This window comes from Penicillium diatomitis (assembly GCF_028827545.1).
Source record: "Penicillium diatomitis strain IBT 30728 chromosome Unknown utg000004l_segment0_segment0, whole genome shotgun sequence".
NCBI classification, from domain to species: domain Eukaryota; kingdom Fungi; phylum Ascomycota; class Eurotiomycetes; order Eurotiales; family Aspergillaceae; genus Penicillium; species Penicillium diatomitis.
Window position 1 is genome coordinate 704,274 of NW_026623176.1, and position 18,475 is coordinate 722,748.

General features: G+C 49.9%; 8 protein-coding genes across 8 annotated transcripts; 4 read left to right on the forward strand and 4 right to left on the reverse strand.

Moving 5' to 3' along the window:
• Window positions 1-243: 243 nt before the first annotated feature.
• On the reverse strand, window positions 244-1,753 carry N7539_003570 (acyl-CoA dehydrogenase family protein; the record flags this gene model as incomplete). Its single annotated transcript, XM_056933172.1, has 4 exons — window positions 244-749; window positions 823-912; window positions 969-1,196; window positions 1,261-1,753. The coding sequence occupies 4 exons, from the start codon at window positions 1,751-1,753 to the stop codon at window positions 244-246; spliced, it is 1,317 nt and encodes a 438-aa protein (XP_056790713.1).
• A 322-nt stretch (window positions 1,754-2,075) lies between these two features.
• Window positions 2,076-4,397, reverse strand: N7539_003571 (putative protein kinase; the record flags this gene model as incomplete). Its single annotated transcript, XM_056933173.1, has 1 exon — window positions 2,076-4,397. One exon carries the CDS (start codon window positions 4,395-4,397, stop codon window positions 2,076-2,078), a length of 2,322 nt encoding a protein of 773 aa, XP_056790714.1.
• A 1,043-nt stretch (window positions 4,398-5,440) lies between these two features.
• Window positions 5,441-8,870, forward strand: N7539_003572 (DNA-directed DNA polymerase delta POL3; the record flags this gene model as incomplete). The annotated part of the gene is made up of 3 exons (XM_056933174.1): window positions 5,441-5,833; window positions 5,893-8,075; window positions 8,132-8,870. 3 exons carry the CDS (start codon window positions 5,441-5,443, stop codon window positions 8,868-8,870), a joined length of 3,315 nt encoding a protein of 1,104 aa, XP_056790715.1.
• A 624-nt stretch (window positions 8,871-9,494) lies between these two features.
• On the forward strand, window positions 9,495-10,579 carry N7539_003573 (DNA polymerase delta catalytic subunit; the record flags this gene model as incomplete). Its single annotated transcript, XM_056933175.1, has 4 exons — window positions 9,495-9,569; window positions 9,720-9,881; window positions 9,942-9,948; window positions 10,056-10,579. The coding sequence occupies 4 exons, from the start codon at window positions 9,495-9,497 to the stop codon at window positions 10,577-10,579; spliced, it is 768 nt and encodes a 255-aa protein (XP_056790716.1).
• A 1,695-nt stretch (window positions 10,580-12,274) lies between these two features.
• Window positions 12,275-12,698, forward strand: N7539_003574 (uncharacterized protein; the record flags this gene model as incomplete). The annotated part of the gene is made up of 2 exons (XM_056933176.1): window positions 12,275-12,508; window positions 12,579-12,698. The coding sequence occupies 2 exons, from the start codon at window positions 12,275-12,277 to the stop codon at window positions 12,696-12,698; spliced, it is 354 nt and encodes a 117-aa protein (XP_056790717.1).
• Window positions 12,699-13,711: 1,013 nt separating this feature from the next.
• N7539_003575 (uncharacterized protein) lies at window positions 13,712-14,299 on the reverse strand (the record flags this gene model as incomplete). The annotated part of the gene is made up of 1 exon (XM_056933177.1): window positions 13,712-14,299. The coding sequence occupies one exon, from the start codon at window positions 14,297-14,299 to the stop codon at window positions 13,712-13,714; it is 588 nt and encodes a 195-aa protein (XP_056790718.1).
• A 1,301-nt stretch (window positions 14,300-15,600) lies between these two features.
• Window positions 15,601-15,897, forward strand: N7539_003576 (uncharacterized protein; the record flags this gene model as incomplete). The annotated part of the gene is made up of 2 exons (XM_056933178.1): window positions 15,601-15,765; window positions 15,832-15,897. The coding sequence occupies 2 exons, from the start codon at window positions 15,601-15,603 to the stop codon at window positions 15,895-15,897; spliced, it is 231 nt and encodes a 76-aa protein (XP_056790719.1).
• A 705-nt stretch (window positions 15,898-16,602) lies between these two features.
• cyn1 (putative cyanate hydratase) lies at window positions 16,603-17,238 on the reverse strand (the record flags this gene model as incomplete). Its single annotated transcript, XM_056933179.1, has 3 exons — window positions 16,603-16,624; window positions 16,700-17,139; window positions 17,218-17,238. The coding sequence occupies 3 exons, from the start codon at window positions 17,236-17,238 to the stop codon at window positions 16,603-16,605; spliced, it is 483 nt and encodes a 160-aa protein (XP_056790720.1).
• Between the last annotated feature and the right edge of the window lie 1,237 nt (window positions 17,239-18,475).

Below are 18,475 nucleotides of genomic sequence, written 5' to 3' on the forward strand. Positions count from 1 at the left end.
GAGGTAACGGATCGCAGATTTCATCGTGTGAAGATGTTCATACCGTGTTGCTCGGTCGGCTAACTTGGATATGGGGAATTTCTCAAGGTCACCATTTCACCGCCACTAAAATTTAGACCACAATCCATTATCGGCTCATAAGTACGAACCCTTCTTGCCTACATTGAATAGTTACTGCGAAAGCCTCAGACTGCACAAAAGCTGCTAGCAGAATAGAAATCAGCGCTGCCGGAACGCGGTGCCTCAAACTTTTGACTGTCGCTTCTCCAGCGCCATTCGTCGAGTTCGAAGCGCCTTTGTTTCCTCCTTCAGTGCCAGACTAGCCATAATCTCTTCACTCCCACCACCGACGACATGCACTCGGGCATCGCGACTGATCTGCTCGATTCGTGCCCCTTTACCTGCCTTGTTGTAGCCTGCGCCCCCGAGGATCTGCTGAGCCTCGCGAACACTCTTCTCCAAGGCTCTTGTCGACATCACCTTCAGAAGAGCGGTCATGCCCCCGATGTTGACGTCGTCAACGGGTCGATTCTTGGTCAGCTCTAAGATGTTCACAAGTTGCTCCATAAATGCGTATGCTGGCTCAATCATGAGGCCGAACTTGAAAATTTTGGCTTGAATAGCTTGCTTCTGGATTAAAGGTGATCCAAAAGTTTCGCGTTGAACAGCATAGTGAAACGCGTCTTCTGCACAGACACGAGCAAGGCGGAGAGAAGCACATGCGAGTGCGAGGCGTTCCGGGTTAAAGTCTGGTCAGAGGCGTTAGAAGATTCTCCTTCAACCCTTCCTGGAGGAGACTGGACTTGATGGTTGGAACCTTACTTGACATGATAAGAGGGAAGCCCTTGTTCTCTTCACCAATAAGGTGGTCAACTGGAACACGGACGTCGTCGAATTCAAGAAAGGTTGAACCTGTCAAGTAGTTAACACATGTTTGTTCTTGAATCTGTCCCGACGAGGAATCCTACCACTGGCATTCACGCCGGAATTAAACATCCGTCTACGAGTCACTCCCTTGGCTTTCAAGGGGATCACAAGCAGACTGATACCCGACTGCCCAGGCCCACCAGTTCGTACGGCAGCCGTACAGTAATCCGCCCAAATGCCATTCGTGATCCATTTTTTGGCTCCGTTGACAAGGTAGTGGTCGCCCTCGCGTTTCGCGGTGGTCTTGATGCCTGCGACATCTGAGCCCGCTGCAAGAGGACAAAGTTCAATTTAGCATGTCTACTCTGACGTGGGATGATGGTGGATTCTCACCGTCGGGCTCTGTAATTCCCAGGCAAAATCGAATATCGCCTCTCGCGACACCAGGAAGCCAGCGCTGCTGCTGTGATGGCGTGCCAAACTTCGCAATGGGTGGACAACCAATGCCGTTGCCTCCACCAAGGCCCCAAATGACACCAACAAAGCCCACGCGAGTCAATTCATCGTTCACAATCAATGAGCACCACGTATCCCACTTGTCCCGAGGTACATTGCCCGGAAGTGCAAGACCTGCTGAATGCTCCTCCGTGGTCAGAGGATGAACGATGCCGAATCCGAGCTCGCAATGACGTCGCCGGACAGTTTCGGGTACCTGTCCAGCTAGTTCCCACTCCTGTGCATGCGGTGCAATTGAAGTTTCCACGTAGTCGCGGACCCATGCACGCAAGTCGTGATGCAGATCAGTATAGTAAGGATTGCGAACGTCGAGCTGAGGGAGAAGAGGTTCACTGTAGGGAGCAGTCGCGGGGCGGATGTTTCGTGCCATTATATTTGTGTATCTGGCTGTGACTACTTGTTCGGCGCAAATATCTATACCATGTCCAGCGTGTTGTTAGGTTCCAGTCTGTTGAGTGGAGTATGAGAATTATGCTGGGGATGAGTCTGGGGAAGAGCTCCCGTCGGCGGGGCCTGTGAGGAACTCCACTTCCTGCCGAGGCCCGACGTTGGCGTCGATCCATTGCCACAGTCGATCGTTTATGCAGATGTTCAACAAATGATTCATAATCTGAGAAGAGAAAATAGGTAGTGTAATGCTATGGGTATAAAGTACATGAGAAGATGGGCTGGGGAATGCATGATGATGCCAACTACTTGCGCGCGCTCTCGGGGTGTTTCATGACTTTGTAGACGGGGCGGATGTGCTCTCTGGCTTGACGAAGAGTCCATCTGTGCTGGGATCGCGGATTCAGCATGCCGCGGATACACTCAGTCACTGTTTCAGCGACAGTGCGGCCCGTGTTGAGCACTGTGTCACAGTGATCGAGTCTGTCCGCGAAGTCGTTAGGGAGGGTAGTGGTTCGCCGAGTCAGGTCACTCAGGACCATTTGCCGCTCCATCCTAGTGTTTAGACGATACAGCAACTCGAAGAAGATCACCCCCAAAGCATAAACATCGAGCTTCTCATCAATCTGATATTCGTCGAAGTAGCCCGAAAGGTCTGAGTCCTCTACAATGGCAGGAGGTCGATAGAACTCGGTTCCAACGACTGGCTGGACATTGATGCCGTCACGATAGGGAGTGATTGCGCTCTCAGAGGCAGCTTCATTCAAATGCGATACGTCAGCAACTAGGCCGAAATCACCGATGCGCGGACGACAGAAATGGGTGAGTGGGGCGGTGCCTGAATTGCACGAGGTACAAATGGCCTTGGTGGCGCTCTCTGGTGCACAGAGGAAAATATTCGCAGGTTTCAGGTCGCGATGAATGATCCCCTTGGAATGGAGATACTCGACGCCGGCGAGAATATCAAGCATGAAGCGCAGAGAAGGCATCAAATGGAAGCAGTGACGGCGAGCCGGAATGCCAGGAGTAGGGTTTGTGTTACCAGCCGCATTTGGATTAAGGTACGAGCTGAGCGAAATGGGATGAAGTGACATTTGGATGTGAAGAATGACAGCTGGTGGTTGATGACCAAACCGACGACGGCGTTGTAATTGGAGCCTCGACTGATCTTGACTCATGCCATCAGTGAAGATGTCGTCAGTCTCCCCAAAAGTGGAGGTGTCTCCCATTGACAGTCCACTGCGATGCCGTGGGATGGACTCGATCTCGTCATCTTCCTCGAGTCCTCCCCTGAAGCTCTTCTTAGATCGATGCGTTGACGACGTCGTGTGGCTGTCCCATCTTGTGATGTCATCTGAAAACCCGCCCTCGTCGGGCATGGAGTCACTGACATGGCCATGTACGGCCGAGTTCTCTGAGTGCTCGAATACAATGTTCATGCCATCATCCATCGATTCAAGGCCGGACCCGTCCAAGTTTGACGAGTCGTGTTCACCATGAACTTTATGCTCGATGGGTCCACGGCCTGTGACGTGGGCTTGTTCCACCCATGCACCGTAATATCGAACGATATTAGTGTGCTCGAGCCTCGCGAGCGTGCGAATCTCTTTCATGATGACCTCCAAATGATTTTGACCACCATACTGAAGTTGGTCTAAACGTTTCTGACTTAGTGGAATCTTTTTCACGGCGTAGTCCTGCCCATCAATATGGTTCTTAACATGATAAACCTCCCCAAAAGATCCCCGGCCTAGCATTCGAAGTTCGCTGAATTCGACCGCATAGCGTGACATGTTGTTGTATGGCGGCGGCATCGCAGGGCCTTCAAATATGGGCAGACTAACTGGAGAGCTCCCGAAAAGAGGCCTTGACGGTGCAGGCAATCGAGGGGCCTCAAAGGCCACACCCTGGCGGACATTGAAGCTGGGATTGCGGGAGATTTGCTGGCTGAATGGCGCCTCTTCCCCGGGGAGCTTCCAGAAGTGGACGCTCTTCTCAGGGCCGTGATTCCCCTGGTGGGTCTGGGACAACTTTGAGATGAGAGCGAGCTCTTCGCTTCCTTCAATGGGCGTGGGTGGTTGGGTGTCATTTAGATTTATATCTTCCAAAGCGGAAAGGCCAAGCATATCAAGATTGTCCCGATAGGATTGCCTAGTTCCGTCCAGGTCCTCGTTCTCGATTCCATCTGCAAGCACGCCATGTGAAGCGAGAAACTGTGATTTGTATTTATACAGTTTCTTACCCAGATACTGGGCTTCTGGAGAATGCCGAGTGAATTTAGTTGACGAGCCCGTCTGTGCATTGAGAATGTCTGCTGCCCGGGTTTGGCAATAGAATTCCAGCAAAGCGGCCGTCATGAAATTGGCGTGTCGCTCCACATTCGATGTCAACGCATCCTTTGCTAATGTAGAGACATCCTCACGTAAGATAGAAGCGTCTACTTCACTGGTGGAATCCACGCTAGTCGATAAATTCGCAGGTGATTTTCCCTTATCGAGATGGGATGACACCGGCACCCCATGCGAGCTAGAATTGAAGGCATCATTGTCTTCGTCATGACCACCAGGGTCGGAGTCCGTGTCGGCCTCCGACGATGAAATTTCGGCGGCGGACCGAAACATTGACATGCTGTTGATCGCGAAGGATGACGATAAGGACAAGCTGAGCGATAAGGTGAAGTATGAATATAGTAACAGTCAAGGCGGCCCCATGAAGAGTTTTCGTAGTGAGTACCCGCAACACTCCAATTGCAAGTCTCAATGATTCAGAGTATCGATGATGAGGATATCCATTTAAAACATGCTCTCAGGTTCTGGTGATTAACGATGGTATCGTTTTGACAGTTTGTTTGCCAGGCCAGAACAGTCAATTGAACTTGTAAACGGTGGCGAAAGACTTTTCACGCTCCGTGAAGGAAGCCTCGGTGAAGTGTAGCTTCAAGATGACACGCTGGACTTATCGCAGCGTGGAACTCTGGCGTGGCATACCAAGCGCAGCTTAACGTCCACTTCGTTTGACTCAGGCTTCTTCCACGGGATTCTAATTGTATCCCATGGGGCGCGTCATGCGGGCGGTGTAGACCACACGGCTCCGAGAGCTGATGAAGTATGCGATCCACCACTCTACATAATTGAATGACTTGTGATCATGACTTCTGTGGTTCGGCTGATACCGAGATGTGAATTCTTGTCCACAGGGTAGTGGAGCTCAACACTTGGAAGATACTGTCAAGGTTCCTTCATCCTCCGCTAAGAAGAGGTTCGTAAGAAGCCGCTGACAATGGTTCGTCAACTAGCGACGAGTGCATGGCAAACCGATGTGAAGCTGGCTGGACTTGAGGCCCGCCCGTGAGATTCTTTGCACTCGAGAGCACGTAAACGAAGTAGTCTGGCGACACTTTGAGCCTCACAGGGTGAGGTCAACTGGAAAGATTGTTCATTACTTTCATGATCGTATTGGCCTGAGGCCCCATGAGCCACGCTCATATTATCTTATCTCCACGTGACAGGAAGCCACGCGTAAAGAGGGTCACGTCGAAGGCGCGACTTGGACACGACGGGCCACTGTACTCTCGAAGTGGTGGGCGAACTCCTCCGGTTTCCACAGTCCACAAAGTGTCGAGTATTTACGCCTGAAGCCGCACTATAGCTGCTTGAATGTGAAAAGCATCATGCCCGAAGCTGTACCGCCCCATAAGCGGGCTCTCACCGATACAACGAGCAATCCGCGCAGTAATGCCGCCTCTTCCGCCGTGTTGAAGAAGCGGAAGCTTGATAGCCAACCTTCTTCCCTATTAAAAGGTCCAGCAAATAGCCTTCACAAAAAGGGCTTTGGCTCAAGTCAACCGCAAAAAAGTCAATTCGAAGAGGAGGTCCTCGAGAAATTCACACAAGACATCGGTGACCTGAAGGGGAACAATGCAGAGAAAGATCAACAATGGGACAGACCAGCACTCGTGGATTTCAACCCGACAAGAGATAACATATGCTTCCAGCAGATAGATGCTGAAGAAGGCAGATTTGGGGCTGATAAGATGGCGGTGCGTCTATTCGGCGTCACTGAGGTAAGGCATTCTAAGGGACTTTCCATTCCGATGTAGTGATCACTGATTGTTTCGAATAGACCGGACACTCGGTCATGCTACACGTAACTGGATTTCAACATTATCTCTACATTGCTGCTCCGGTCGGATTCACAAAAGAGGACTGCGATCCCTATCGAGCATTTCTCGAAACGAAACTTGCACAAATGGCCCCAGTGATCCAATCCGTGGAAGTCACTTTGAGGGAGAATCTTTACGGCTTCCAAGGAAACCGGAAGAGCTGGTACCTCAAGATCACAGTGACCGATCCCAAATTCATTGCACGGCTACGGAGTGCACTTGAAACGGGCAGTGGAACGATGAACTATAAAGGTCTCTGGAGCAATTCCGATTCTGGCATTCTGACGTTCGACAGTATCCAATATCTCCTTCGATTCATGATTGATACAGGGCTACACGGAATGTCGTGGGTCGAGGCGAAGGCTGGAAAATACCGTCTTTTGCCAGATCACGAGAGACAATCCAACTGCCAAATAGAAGCTGTCATGGACTACCGTGACATGATAGCTCACGCCCCGAACGGCGAGTGGGCTAAAATGGCCCCACTACGCATCCTCTCTTTTGATATCGAATGCGCTGGTCGCCAGGGCATCTTTCCCGAGCCCAACGTAGACCCAGTGATTCAAATCGCCAATGTGGTCACTCGGTACGGAGAGTCAAAACCTTTCATACGAAATGTTTTTTGCCTCGATACCTGCAGTCTTATCGTCAACACGCAAATCCTGGAGTTTGAGAAAGAGGAACGGATGTTAATGGCGTGGCGGGAGTTTGTGGAAAAGGTCGACCCGGATGTTATCATCGGATACAACATTGCCAACTTCGATTTCCCTTACTTGCTGGATCGCGCAAAGCACCTCAAATGCGGTCAATTCCCATACTGGACGCGAGTGAGAAATTGCAAGACCGAAGCAAAAGAGGCGAGCTTCTCCAGTAAGCAGATGGGCAATCGCGAGACCAAGGCAACAAACACCAATGGCAGAATTCAACTCGACTTGCTACAACTGGTCCAGCGTGACCACCAGCTGCGAAGCTACACACTCAACTCTGTTTCGTACGAGTTTTTGGGGGAGCAGAAAGAAGACGTTCATCATACTATGATTACTGAGCTCTTTAACGGCACACCCGACTCTCGGCGTCGGTTGGCAGTTTATTGTTTGAAAGATGCTTATCTGCCCCAGAGACTGATGGACAAGCTGATGTGCTTGGTCAACTACACTGAAATGGCTAGGGTCACAGGTGTACCCTTCAATTACCTCCTTTCCCGCGGCCAACAAGTGAAATTTATCAGCCAGCTGTTCCGCAAAGCTCTCGAGCAGCAGCTCGTTATCCCCAATTCCAAGTCGCAAGACGAGCAAGACTATGAGGGTGCGACCGTCATTGAGCCGAAGCGCGGTTACTACGGAGTTCCCATCGCCACTCTTGATTTTGCGTCTCTATACCCATCGATCATTCAAGCCCACAATCTCTGCTATACCACCTTACTCAATAAGTCGAGCGTCGAGAAGCTGGGTCTCAAGAAAGACGAGGATTACATTGTGACGCCCAACGGCGACCTTTTCTGCACCGCTAAGGTCCGGAAGGGCCTCTTGTCGCAAATTCTAGAGGAGTTGCTGGGAGCAAGAAAGCGCGCCAAGAAAGAACTGGCCAGCGAGACAGATCCGTTCAAAAAGGCCGTGTTGAACGGTCGTCAACTTGCGTTGAAGATCAGTGCAAACAGTGTCTATGGTCTCACGGGAGCTACTGTCGGCAAGCTACCATGTCTTCCTATTGCCAGTAGCACGACCAGTTACGGCCGTCAAATGATCGAAAAAACCAAGGCCGAGGTTGAGGCGCGCTACACCATTGCAAATGGATACTCTCACGATGCTCAGGTCATCTATGGTGACACTGATTCTGTCATGGTCAAGTTCGGCGTCACGGAACTAGAAGAGGCGATGAAGCTCGGCGAGGAAGCGGCGGACTACGTCTCGTCCAAATTCATTAAACCGATCAAGCTCGAATTCGAAAAGGTTTACTTCCCATACCTGCTCATCAACAAGAAACGATACGCAGGTCTCTACTGGACCAACACTAAGAAACATGACAAGATGGACACGAAGGGTATTGAGACTGTCCGACGTGACAATTGTTTGTTGGTCCAGAACGTCATCGAAACGGTGCTGAACAAGATCCTTATCGACCGAGATCTTGACGGCGCGCAAGAGTAAGCCAGAATGCCCACTACTCGGATTTTTGTCACGATGCTAATTGAGACCGCAGCTACGTGAAAGCCACCATTTCGGACCTTTTGCAGAACAAAGTGGACATGTCCAAGCTTGTGATCACCAAGGCCTTGTCACAGAAGGAATATGCGGCAAAGCAAGCTCACGTCGAGCTTGCTAAGCGCATGACGAAACGAGATGCTGGATCTGCGCCTGCCTTAGGCGACCGTGTAGCCTACGTAATGATCAAGGGCGCCGCGAACTCGAAAGGCTACGAGCGTGCGGAAGATCCGATCTTCGTCTTGGAGAACAATATCCCCATCGATACCAAATACTACCTCGACAACCAGCTGGCAAATCCCCTGGGACGAATTTTCGAACCCATCTTGGGAGAGAAGAAAGCTAATCAGCTGCTGACTGGTGAGCACACCCGCTCTATCTCGGTCGCCGCCCCCAGCCTCGGTGGTCTTATGAAGTTTACCAAGCGCACCCAAACCTGCATGGGCTGTAAGAAGCCCTTGATGGGTAAAGAAGAAATGGAGGGAGCTGTCTGCGCCAACTGCCGGCCACGCATTGGCGAGCTGTACACCAAAGCTCTTACCAAAGTGTCTGACTTGGAGGTCCGCTTTGGACGGCTATGGACTCAATGTCAGCGCTGCCAAGGCAGTTTGCATTGTGAGGTGATCTGCTCTTCGCGCGATTGTCCCATTTTCTACATGCGGATGAAAGCAAAGAAGGACGTCGAAGATTCTCAGAAGGAGCTAGCTCGATTTGACTTCGACGCAGGGGCGTGGTGAATGTATTCTTCTGTTTTGTGAACACATGGTCGAACTGAGGTTGAAGCGACTGAAATTGCATGGGATCGGACGGCACTTGTACACTCGGACTGCGGAGTCTTATGGCGTTTAGGAAAACCATCAGCTTCAACGCTGCGAGATATAACTGTTTCCATAATATGTCAATCGAAAACAGCGATCGTCATCTCCAAGCTGCTCCACATTTTATTTACTGCCTCGGTCTCATGTATTGTGTAGTCCAGATCAACAGATAGCGCTTCTTGGATTCCTAACATGAGATGTTGAGCGAAGACCTTCGTACCAGATCAACGCTGCCTATTTGGCCAGAGAGCAGTGCAAGCAACAGCTTGAGGCTCTTGCCACTACCGTCTCGTCCTGCTGCCTAGGTCGGAACGGGTTGTTTGCTTGGCTATATCATTGCGCACGCGCCGAGGATGCAAAATAATTGTGGCACATAAATACTGTAGGACTTCGATCGCGGATCAGCTCCACTTGTCTCCGCAGATCGCTGCAAGCTCTCTTTTCCGTCCCCCACAACGTTTTCGCAAAAAACAACCCTTGACACATCAACTACTTCGTTCTTTGAATCCTACGATCTACTCGTCACTTCTTGGTAGCCAAACGATGCCTCTGAACGCGCCAACTCATCGACCTCCCGCTGGCTCCCAAACAAGCTTCGCGCCTGTACCATGGGAAGAGGTATGTCGTCATCCGGGAATGCGCATTCGGCAACGCAAAGACAAAGCCAGAAGGCAACAGGAGCCAAGATTGGGGATTCCTCCGTGCCAATTGCGCGTACCACCTCAATATATGTATCGTCTTACTGATCGGATGTCTTTGAATGGGTAGATTTTCACTCGACACGAGGCTGTTCTCGCCTCGCATCTCGAGGTACTTGGAGCAGTGAAGAATCAAGTCGCGCTCACTGGGGAAGCATCCCGCGCGATCACTAGCATGGTGACGAAGACAATCCAAGCCATGAACCAGTCCAGACTTGCTCGGAAGAAAATGGTAGGTGGATCCGACCACGCGCTCTGGGTGGCACTTGACTAACAAACGGGTGTGTTTCAGCTCAATCGTATGTTTTGTGACCCATAGTACCTCGTGATATTGTCTAGCTTGCTGTCTTCGATTCATTGTTGAAGGCTTCGTGGAACATGAGTGATCTTACCTGCAATTTGACAGAGAGCACGTCTCAAGACGTGCCGCATACCTCCGCTTCCTCCCCGCCGCCATGTGAGATGAACCAAGAGAGTACCGGACGTTCCCAGACCACAGATACAGCGTCCAACAGTCGCAAAAAGAGATCTCGGAACGAGACAGTCGTATCCACCTGTTCGCCTCAGCCTCTCGCTACTGAAGGCGACACTCGAGTCATCAAACGCCGACGAAGCATCGCCGAGGACAACAAAACTCCAAATGTGAACAGTGTCCCTCCACCTACGTGTGACACCGAAGATATCTCCGAAGAGGTTCAGCGCCGGCTGAGAATCAAAGAGGAGTTACGCCGAAAGAGACAAAATGCAAAGCCAGAGAAGCGCAAACGCGACAGTCTCACTTTGGATGACGGCTCATCAGTCTCTGAATGTGACCATCTGAAGAAGCGCGCACGACGAACAAGCTCCGATTTGAAAAGAAAAGTAGACTCACCCACTGGTAGCTATGTCGACCCGGGAAACAAGCGGTTGAAGCAGACGCGGGGGACGTGATGCTTCGAGTCCAAAACAAATAGTTATGGTCTGTCCATGCCTTCATGAATCGTCTTTGTCCGTTGTCCTGAGGCCTGACAAAGCTGACTTTGACTTTGTTGCATTCCAAAGGCTTGACGTATGTTTGAACAGACAATGGGTCTTTGTACAGATCAGTGACGACTGGCTGCATGCATACCAGATATCCATGAAATGAGTCCCATAGCCGTTGCTAGAACCAAAAAACACATTCATCGAAACCTTCAATCAAGGTCTGCGAACTTCATTTTCCTACTCGGATGGGAACTCTCAAGAGCAGCCAGAAAAGATACCGAGACCTTCAGCAGGTCTCGGCGTTCTCATTACCAGACCGACGCGATAAACCGTCAGGGATCGACGGGCCTCTCCTAGACTGAACATTGAAACCCAAGTTCAATATGTCAGCTCAGGGATAACTGTGTTGTCTATGCTATCTCTCACTTGCAGAGTCGTAACTGCGCGATTGGGGTTGTTGCACGTGGCCAATTTGCGGACTAAGATAATGCTTGCCGTTTGAGGCAGCTTCGTGGTTTCCTTTCCAGTTCGTATTGACAAGCGAACCGAACTCCGCTGGAAATCCATCGTTTGCATTCAGCTGTTCTCAATCTTTCAATCTCTCAAAGGAAACAGACCTCAGACATCCATTTCCGCCAGTTTACCCTCACTGTCTTTAGTCGTTTATCTTTCGTCCGCCAGGAAGCTACTTCATACTTCCTTTCTGATTCGACCCTGCTCCATCGGTGGACATTCTGCACCTCTTTACAAGGGCTTGTAGGATCTACTCAAAGGACATCCTTATAAAGGCCGCTTCTCTCTCCCTGTCTTTCTCTCCTTACTCTCTCTTATTCTTTCTCGTCCACCGCCAACTCAAACGTCAGAGTTAGTCCTTCCGCCAGCTATACCTATACCGGTACACTTCTCATTTTCCCGACAAGGTTCACCGATTGCGCGTTACCTCGGAGTGTCGAACTGCAGTCAAACAGGCTTCCAGTCTGTCAAGTCCGGAGACGTAGGAGCCCACTTCACACTGATAATTTCTCACAAGATCAGCATCAATGGGCATTCGAGGTTGCCTGCAAATGAACATGGGTAGTCGTCGACCCACAGTCTTTTCTTCTGGCGCGCGCCAAGGTCGTCCTGCGAATCGCCAACAGGCTGAGTCTTCGCGACCATGCACTCGCGGCCCGGGGTGGCTCCAAAGCGTAGGAAACGGACGTCGTCACGGACACATTCGATATTCAAACGGGCACCAGTCTCCTACTCGCGCTTCTAACCCTCGTCATGTTGGAGGTTCCATGAACCAAGTTAGATCTCTCCACTCCATATCCTTTCCAACGGCTGTCGGGTGAGGCTAATGCTCTCTTTAGACTCAGACCCAACTTCATTATCGTCCGAATGACCATCGTCGCCGCAATCGCCGTCAGAACCAGAATCACGTTCAACATCAAGAATCGTCTATGCTACACTCACGTTCTCAAAATCTGCCTTTTTTCCACCGCCAGAATGGTGTTTACACCAACGTTCTAACCCGGGGCCCGCAATGTGTGAAGACATCTGACATACTGCGTCAACTTAGTTGTGAGAATACGGTGTGTCGCCTCTCTGTTAACCAATTGTGAAGAAATTTTGACCTGGTTAGCTCACTCACGTGTCAATCAGACTGATTCCGAGGATCGTATGAGCGAGACTCCTCCAAACTCCTCCAAGAACCGAAGACGGCGTCACCAACGGATTCAAGAATCATTCCCTCCTCCGAATTCTGATACTCTTCATCCTTTCGGACAGCCACAATTTTTTGAGAACGTTCGTGACGTTGACATGACCGACGTCGTTGAGGAGAACACAGATGTTGAAATGATCGATGCTCCACCCGTCTCGTATGAGGGAGCACCGACTTGGGTCAACGATTCCGTAAGTCAAAAAATCTCTTCGGGTGAAGGATTATATTTAACATTTTCTTTTTCGAAGCAGTTGGTAATAGTTTGAGCAGACAAAGATCATCGCGGAGGGACTTGCATCTATAAATGCGGCGCTCGCCCAACTTGAATGGTACGTCCGCACAGGCATAGTACCTGTAGAACCTACGTCGAAGATCATTTGATTCCTCTCCCTGAGAGCGAACTTCATTATCGAATACAAAACTCATCATACGCAGCTCTTGGTAATTGACGCACGGAGTCCAGCTCAGACATCATGAGGAAAATACCCTCGCTTGGCGTTGATTGATCGATCATCACTGCGTCTACTGCATCGCTCTTTTGCTTCTTTCACGCATCGATGGCTAGGTCTACTTTTCCTCAAGTTTTTCTTCCCCTGTTGTGTTTCTTCTTTCTTGTTTCTTTTCGTGCTTGAAGGTCTGTATCTTCCCCCTTGCTTTCAGTTGACCTTGAGCTTTGTTTTTGGGATTCCTAAGTCGCGATGCGCTTCTGTTACGGCCCGTACGCCCTTATACCTCGCTCTTATACTTACTACAACGAAAGAGTCATACTGCGCAAAATAAGCCATCCAGTCACCGCGGGTCGGGGTTTCGACTGTAGACTTAAGGTACCTATTGAGCTGAGTCCAAGCGAATGAAAATAGGTAAAAATGATTGTCGAAGCATGTGACCATGCATTGGACTCGGACGTGTTTCACGGTCTGGCCCTACATGGATTGGCAGGTACAATCAAGGCTGCAAGGGTGCCCCAAAGAAGTGTAGCTGGTATAATATACAATGATAAATGAACAGGAGGTGATACATACACGTATTTGCAAAATTGGCCAAGAAGAGAAGAGAATCGTCAAAGCTCTTGACGAAAGCAACCAACGCCCCATATTGAATGCCAGAAAGATAAAATGTTGGTACAGAGAGCTCTCCGAGTGTGTCACGTTCAAACACAGCGACACCCAAGGCAGGCTGCCAGGAACTTCGTATAGTTTCATTCCCTCCTGACGCAGGGGCATGACATACGCTTTTCTTGCATGCAGGGGCGAGATTTGGAGAGTCGCCGAATATTGACTCGCTGAAGTGGGCTTTGGCTGGGAAATGCAGAGCTCGAGCGTCGCAGTCTTGAAGTTTAACGCCGGTAATGACAGAGTTGCGAATCCGCTCGGGGAGATAAGGTAAGCTTCGCTTCAATCATCGTCTTCATCTTCATCGACCTTCTTCCCCCAATTCCACACCTCCCAAATATGCTCGTAGATCAAATCTCCATATCCCTTCCCTTCCTCCAACGCCTCCTTTTCCTTTCTCAACCGTTTCTCCATCCAACCTTCCTCCTCCCCGCCCAACCACACCCTCGACACAACACCCTGTTCCTGCAACTGTCGCGCCTTCAACTTCTCCACTTCCTCGCTCACAGAGCCCTTCTTCGCCGACAGCTCCGCTTCCCGAAGTTGCGCCTCCCGCGCAGCCCGTAAGCGCGCATGGATCTCCTCTGCCCGATCACTGGGGAGTTCGCGCAGGATGTGGGGACGGGCGATCCGGGCCTCGATGCGCTGGACGATACTACGCCCTGTTTGCTCGCGCGTGATGTGGTTTGCGGAGATGGCGAAGGCGCTGGCGAGGAGGACAGTGAGATGGTCGAATTTGCGGGGAGGGAGGGCAATGAGCACGGGGGAGGCGAGGAGGAAGGTATATGCGGCGTATTTCTTGAAGCGCTCGTAGTCTGCTTCGCGGGGATCGTGCATCGGAGAGGGTTCTTGGGGTTGTGATGTAGACATGTTGGATGTGACGAGCAGGGTATGTTGCTGCAAGGATGGACTGTATAATCGCAGCTTTGGGCTATCGGCGTAGTCTCTGGAATCGCAAGTTCCTGAACTTGTGACGTGATCCCGTGAATTGCGACGGTACACGCCTGAATGGCCGGGCCGCTGGCCTTGCAAAAAATTTACGGATGGGCATTGAAGCCGGGTGTGCATGTCATGTGACTGATGCCAGCCAATCTTTCTTGCGAGGAAAAGAACGGAACTCTGACACCGGGAACGGTGGAGTAAGAGTCTGATCCACTTTGACCATGAAAGTATATCGGAACTTCAGAGCATTTTGAAGCTTGAAATGGTCAGTTAGTAGCTCCGTGATTCCGACCTTTATCAATTCAAAATTATGTGGCTGCTTCCTCGACATGAAAAAAGTACGTGAAGATATCATTCTATATCTCATCCACTTTCATATGAAAAACTTGAAAGAGAAGCTCAAGTTGAATAGTTGGGCGCTATGACGCAGGCGGAGGATATTGAAGAATTCACGTGGGACGACGATGGTGCGGAGTCGGGGACAGATGTTTTCCTTGTGCAGCAAAGACAACAGCAGTTCATTTGAACGATTAATCTCGTGACTAGGCCGCTCATTCATTGCGACCAGTCTTAAATCCATCAAGTAGAATAGTGTATAGTTGTATACTGTATAGTGAGGTTGTCGAGTATCAAACCACATCTTTGCGACAAATCAGTCACGCCAGAAAAGACAGACCCGATTCGTTGCCTGGGCCAAATTGCAAGAAGCTATACCAAGAAAGGGTTGTTGATAGAGCTTATCTTCTGTAAATCTGTCGAGTCATGAAAGCTTTTCTCAAGGGGTGATATAGCCACCCAACCACAAGTGGCTGGTGTTTGTAAGTGGTAGAAGTTTTATTGCGACCATTGACAACTCAAGTGTACTAGGCCTCACGTTGACATACTCTGAGTGATGATGTATTCTTCATGATCTGAATCTGCTTCGCCAACTTTGACTTTGTACCTCGGTGCCACTGTCTCCTGGTAATGCCTGTGTCAGACTTCCGAGCGGTACTGTTGGAAGTGCTTGCCACCTTGTCTTGTATTGATTGACACGCAGATACTGTACATCCCGTGATCCCTGGACCTCAAAAGTTGTACCGTTCAATGCCAGAGTCGTCGTGTCACTCATCTCACTTCCTTCCTTCTACTCAAGATCTCGTCTCAAGTAACTCACATACCTTTCCTAAACACATTAGGATCAAACTATTTCGACTTCGTTCCACTACTAAGCTCAGTCGCCCTTGACAATGTTCGGCAATAGTCTTTTCGGTTGGCTCTCTGCATCTGCATCCAAGCACGAGAAGCCCGATGATGCTGCTGCCGGAGATCCCACCTCGATCTGCGTCCAGGACCAGCAGCCCACCAGCCCTGCTGGCCCGTCCGTGACAGAGCAAGCTGTAACCGAGCAGCCAGTAAGTGAATGTTAAAGTTATCTTATATTAATTTCATGCTCCCTATACCGACTGTATCTTGACTAGGACTCTCAGAAGAACATGCTCAAGCTCCGTGGTGGTGCTGCCGGTGATGTTTGTTGCGGCGTGTAAGTTACTTTCCATCGGGTTGAAAATTCTATGTCTTGGAGTCCAAGTCTCCCTCCGATTTACTTATCCTGTTTACATACTGTTCTACACCACTCTCCAACACCGAGGGCCCCACTGACATGTATATCATAGCTGCGCTGGTCTCCTTTGCTTTGAGTGCTGTGAAGACTGCTGCTGAAAGGCACAATCCAATCACTCCTCCGCGTGGGGGCCTCTCATCTTGAGAGTCACGAGAGTTACTTCGCCTGACCATAGTTCATGGTGATTCTTGTATTTCCGGCGTCCTGCACTGTCTTGCAGCGACTTTGTTACCGCTTTTATGATCTATGATTCTACACGAGCATTATGATCTCCCAGAAGCGTTACTTTTCGTCCACGGATGAGCCGCCAAGCAAGATGACCCAAGGAGAGCTGAGGGACCTCGAAACATCTCTTTGGCTTATCTGAATAGAGATCCCTCGATCTTACATTTCTCCCATTCTCCAGTCAGTTCATTCTCATATTATCGATAGCTCCAATCAGGATTCATTGCTGTATACCTGGCTCCTATGGCCGACAGGACCTTGTGAAACCTCTATATAGATGAGTACACGATGAGGACCCCCCGATCGAATCTGGGAGCATCGCACTTTCTCACACGGATCACGAGCTCACGATGAACCTCTGCGATACCAGACAATTCACAGGGCCAGATGCGACCTCGCGGCCCTAGAATCTGGAGAACGGCAGCCTGAATATTAAGAACAGAAAGATCAGCTCACCATCGAAATACCAAGCTCGTTGTAGAAACGATCCCATCACTCACCACTTTCCTCTCAGCGTAATCACCGCCCAATTATTCCCATCCGCATCCGTCTCCTTCTCAACCTTGGTCGAGAAAGAAATCGCGCTCATGATCCCATCTCCGAATTTCTCATTCAGCACCGCCTTGTACGCATACCCGTAATTCTGCACAATCTCATACAAACGGTAGATCAACGGCTCTTTCGGCGGCATCTCCACAGTGCGGCCCCGGTCTGGAAATCCGCTCAGTTGCGACTTCAGCAGTTCGTGGTCGATCCCGAGCAAGTCTGAGAGTTTCTCGATATCCTCCGCCGAGGCCTTGGCTTGGCCATAAAAGATAGCGGCGGCGGCAACTTCGTTACGACCGATATGTTGGGCAATCTGTTCGAAGCTCAGGCCCTGGCTGGCTTTGGCACTGAAGAGGGTCGATGATGATTCGGGGAGGTAAGGGTGCTGAGAGGTCTGAAGAGGGGGGGAGTGAAATGCGGGGTTCATGTTAGAAAACTACTATCTTGTGAGTGTATAACGTGGTTGACGTACATCTAGAGTTGCAAGAGACATCATGAGAGTGATTCTTCAGAGATTGTCAGAAGAGAAGTGGATGAGACTCGATCGGTCTTATGGGTGTGTTGGTTGTGATGAAAATGACGATGGAGTGATACGAAATGGTGATCGAGGTCAAGATAAGACTGGCAAGGAGGGGAACATGAACCTCTCGGTCTACCCGATTACATAGCGGAGTTGTTCGACGAGACTGAATCTCCCAGGTCACTACTATTAGTATCTTTTGACTCATCATTACGTGTCTGAAGATCGTGCGCTAGTCCGACTAGTCCATGGAATCTCTTGATTCGGCTAATCTCAACCGATGCGGGGTCTTGTATACGATCTTCGTGTTGTCCTCAGAGGACTGGGTCCAAGTTTAGCAGGCTACCAAGTAGTCTAACGCATACTCTCATGGTCCTTTTGGATGGTCTTTCAAACCGGAGGGCCTTGAATCGTTTATGAGAATATGACAATTGCTTTATAGGTCCTTCTCATGATCTTGCCGATCTTGTAGTTCTTCAAATTACAGCCTGTTACAATCCTAGTCAATGCGACATTCCGTTCGCTGCCGAGGCTTCTGTCGGCCGCCGTGGCAGGTGTATGTTGCCTATCAAATCAGTCCTTGAAAAGACCGCGAAATGACATTCGGAGGGACTCTCCTTGAATCCATTTGATCAAGTGTAGGGTAAGGCTTGCATGTAGATGCAGATACGCTTGAAAGCAGTCTGACCACTTACTATAAGGTGATCCATTACGCAGCCTTGCAGCCTTGTAGACTTAGCGGGACCATCGATCCATTTCTGTGAGTATTTGCGCAAGAGAAATGGCAGCGTGACTAGACACGCCCAAGAGCAGGCTCTCTATTTAGGAGTCTCTACAGTGAAACGTCCACGCTTCCAATTATTTAATGTTAACTTAGATACGGGAGAACCTTTAGAGAGGCTCGTTGACTCGAGAATTCTGGATTGACGAAGCATTTCAGTTTCGGTATCTTCCCCTCTCTCGTTCTCTTCTCAATTTGCACTTCAGGGGTAGGTACCGATCTCATAAGTAATACTATCTCATAGGTAATACTATCTCATAGGTAATACTATCTCATAGGTAATACTATCTCATAGTGTGTAAACTGACCGAATAAATATACCCGAAGCTCAAAGATCGGAGAAATCGCATCGAAGGTCGGGCTACAAGCCAGTGATCTGTGAAATGTGGCAATTGTTGTTCATTCAATTACCCTTCTAGGTTCGCGGAT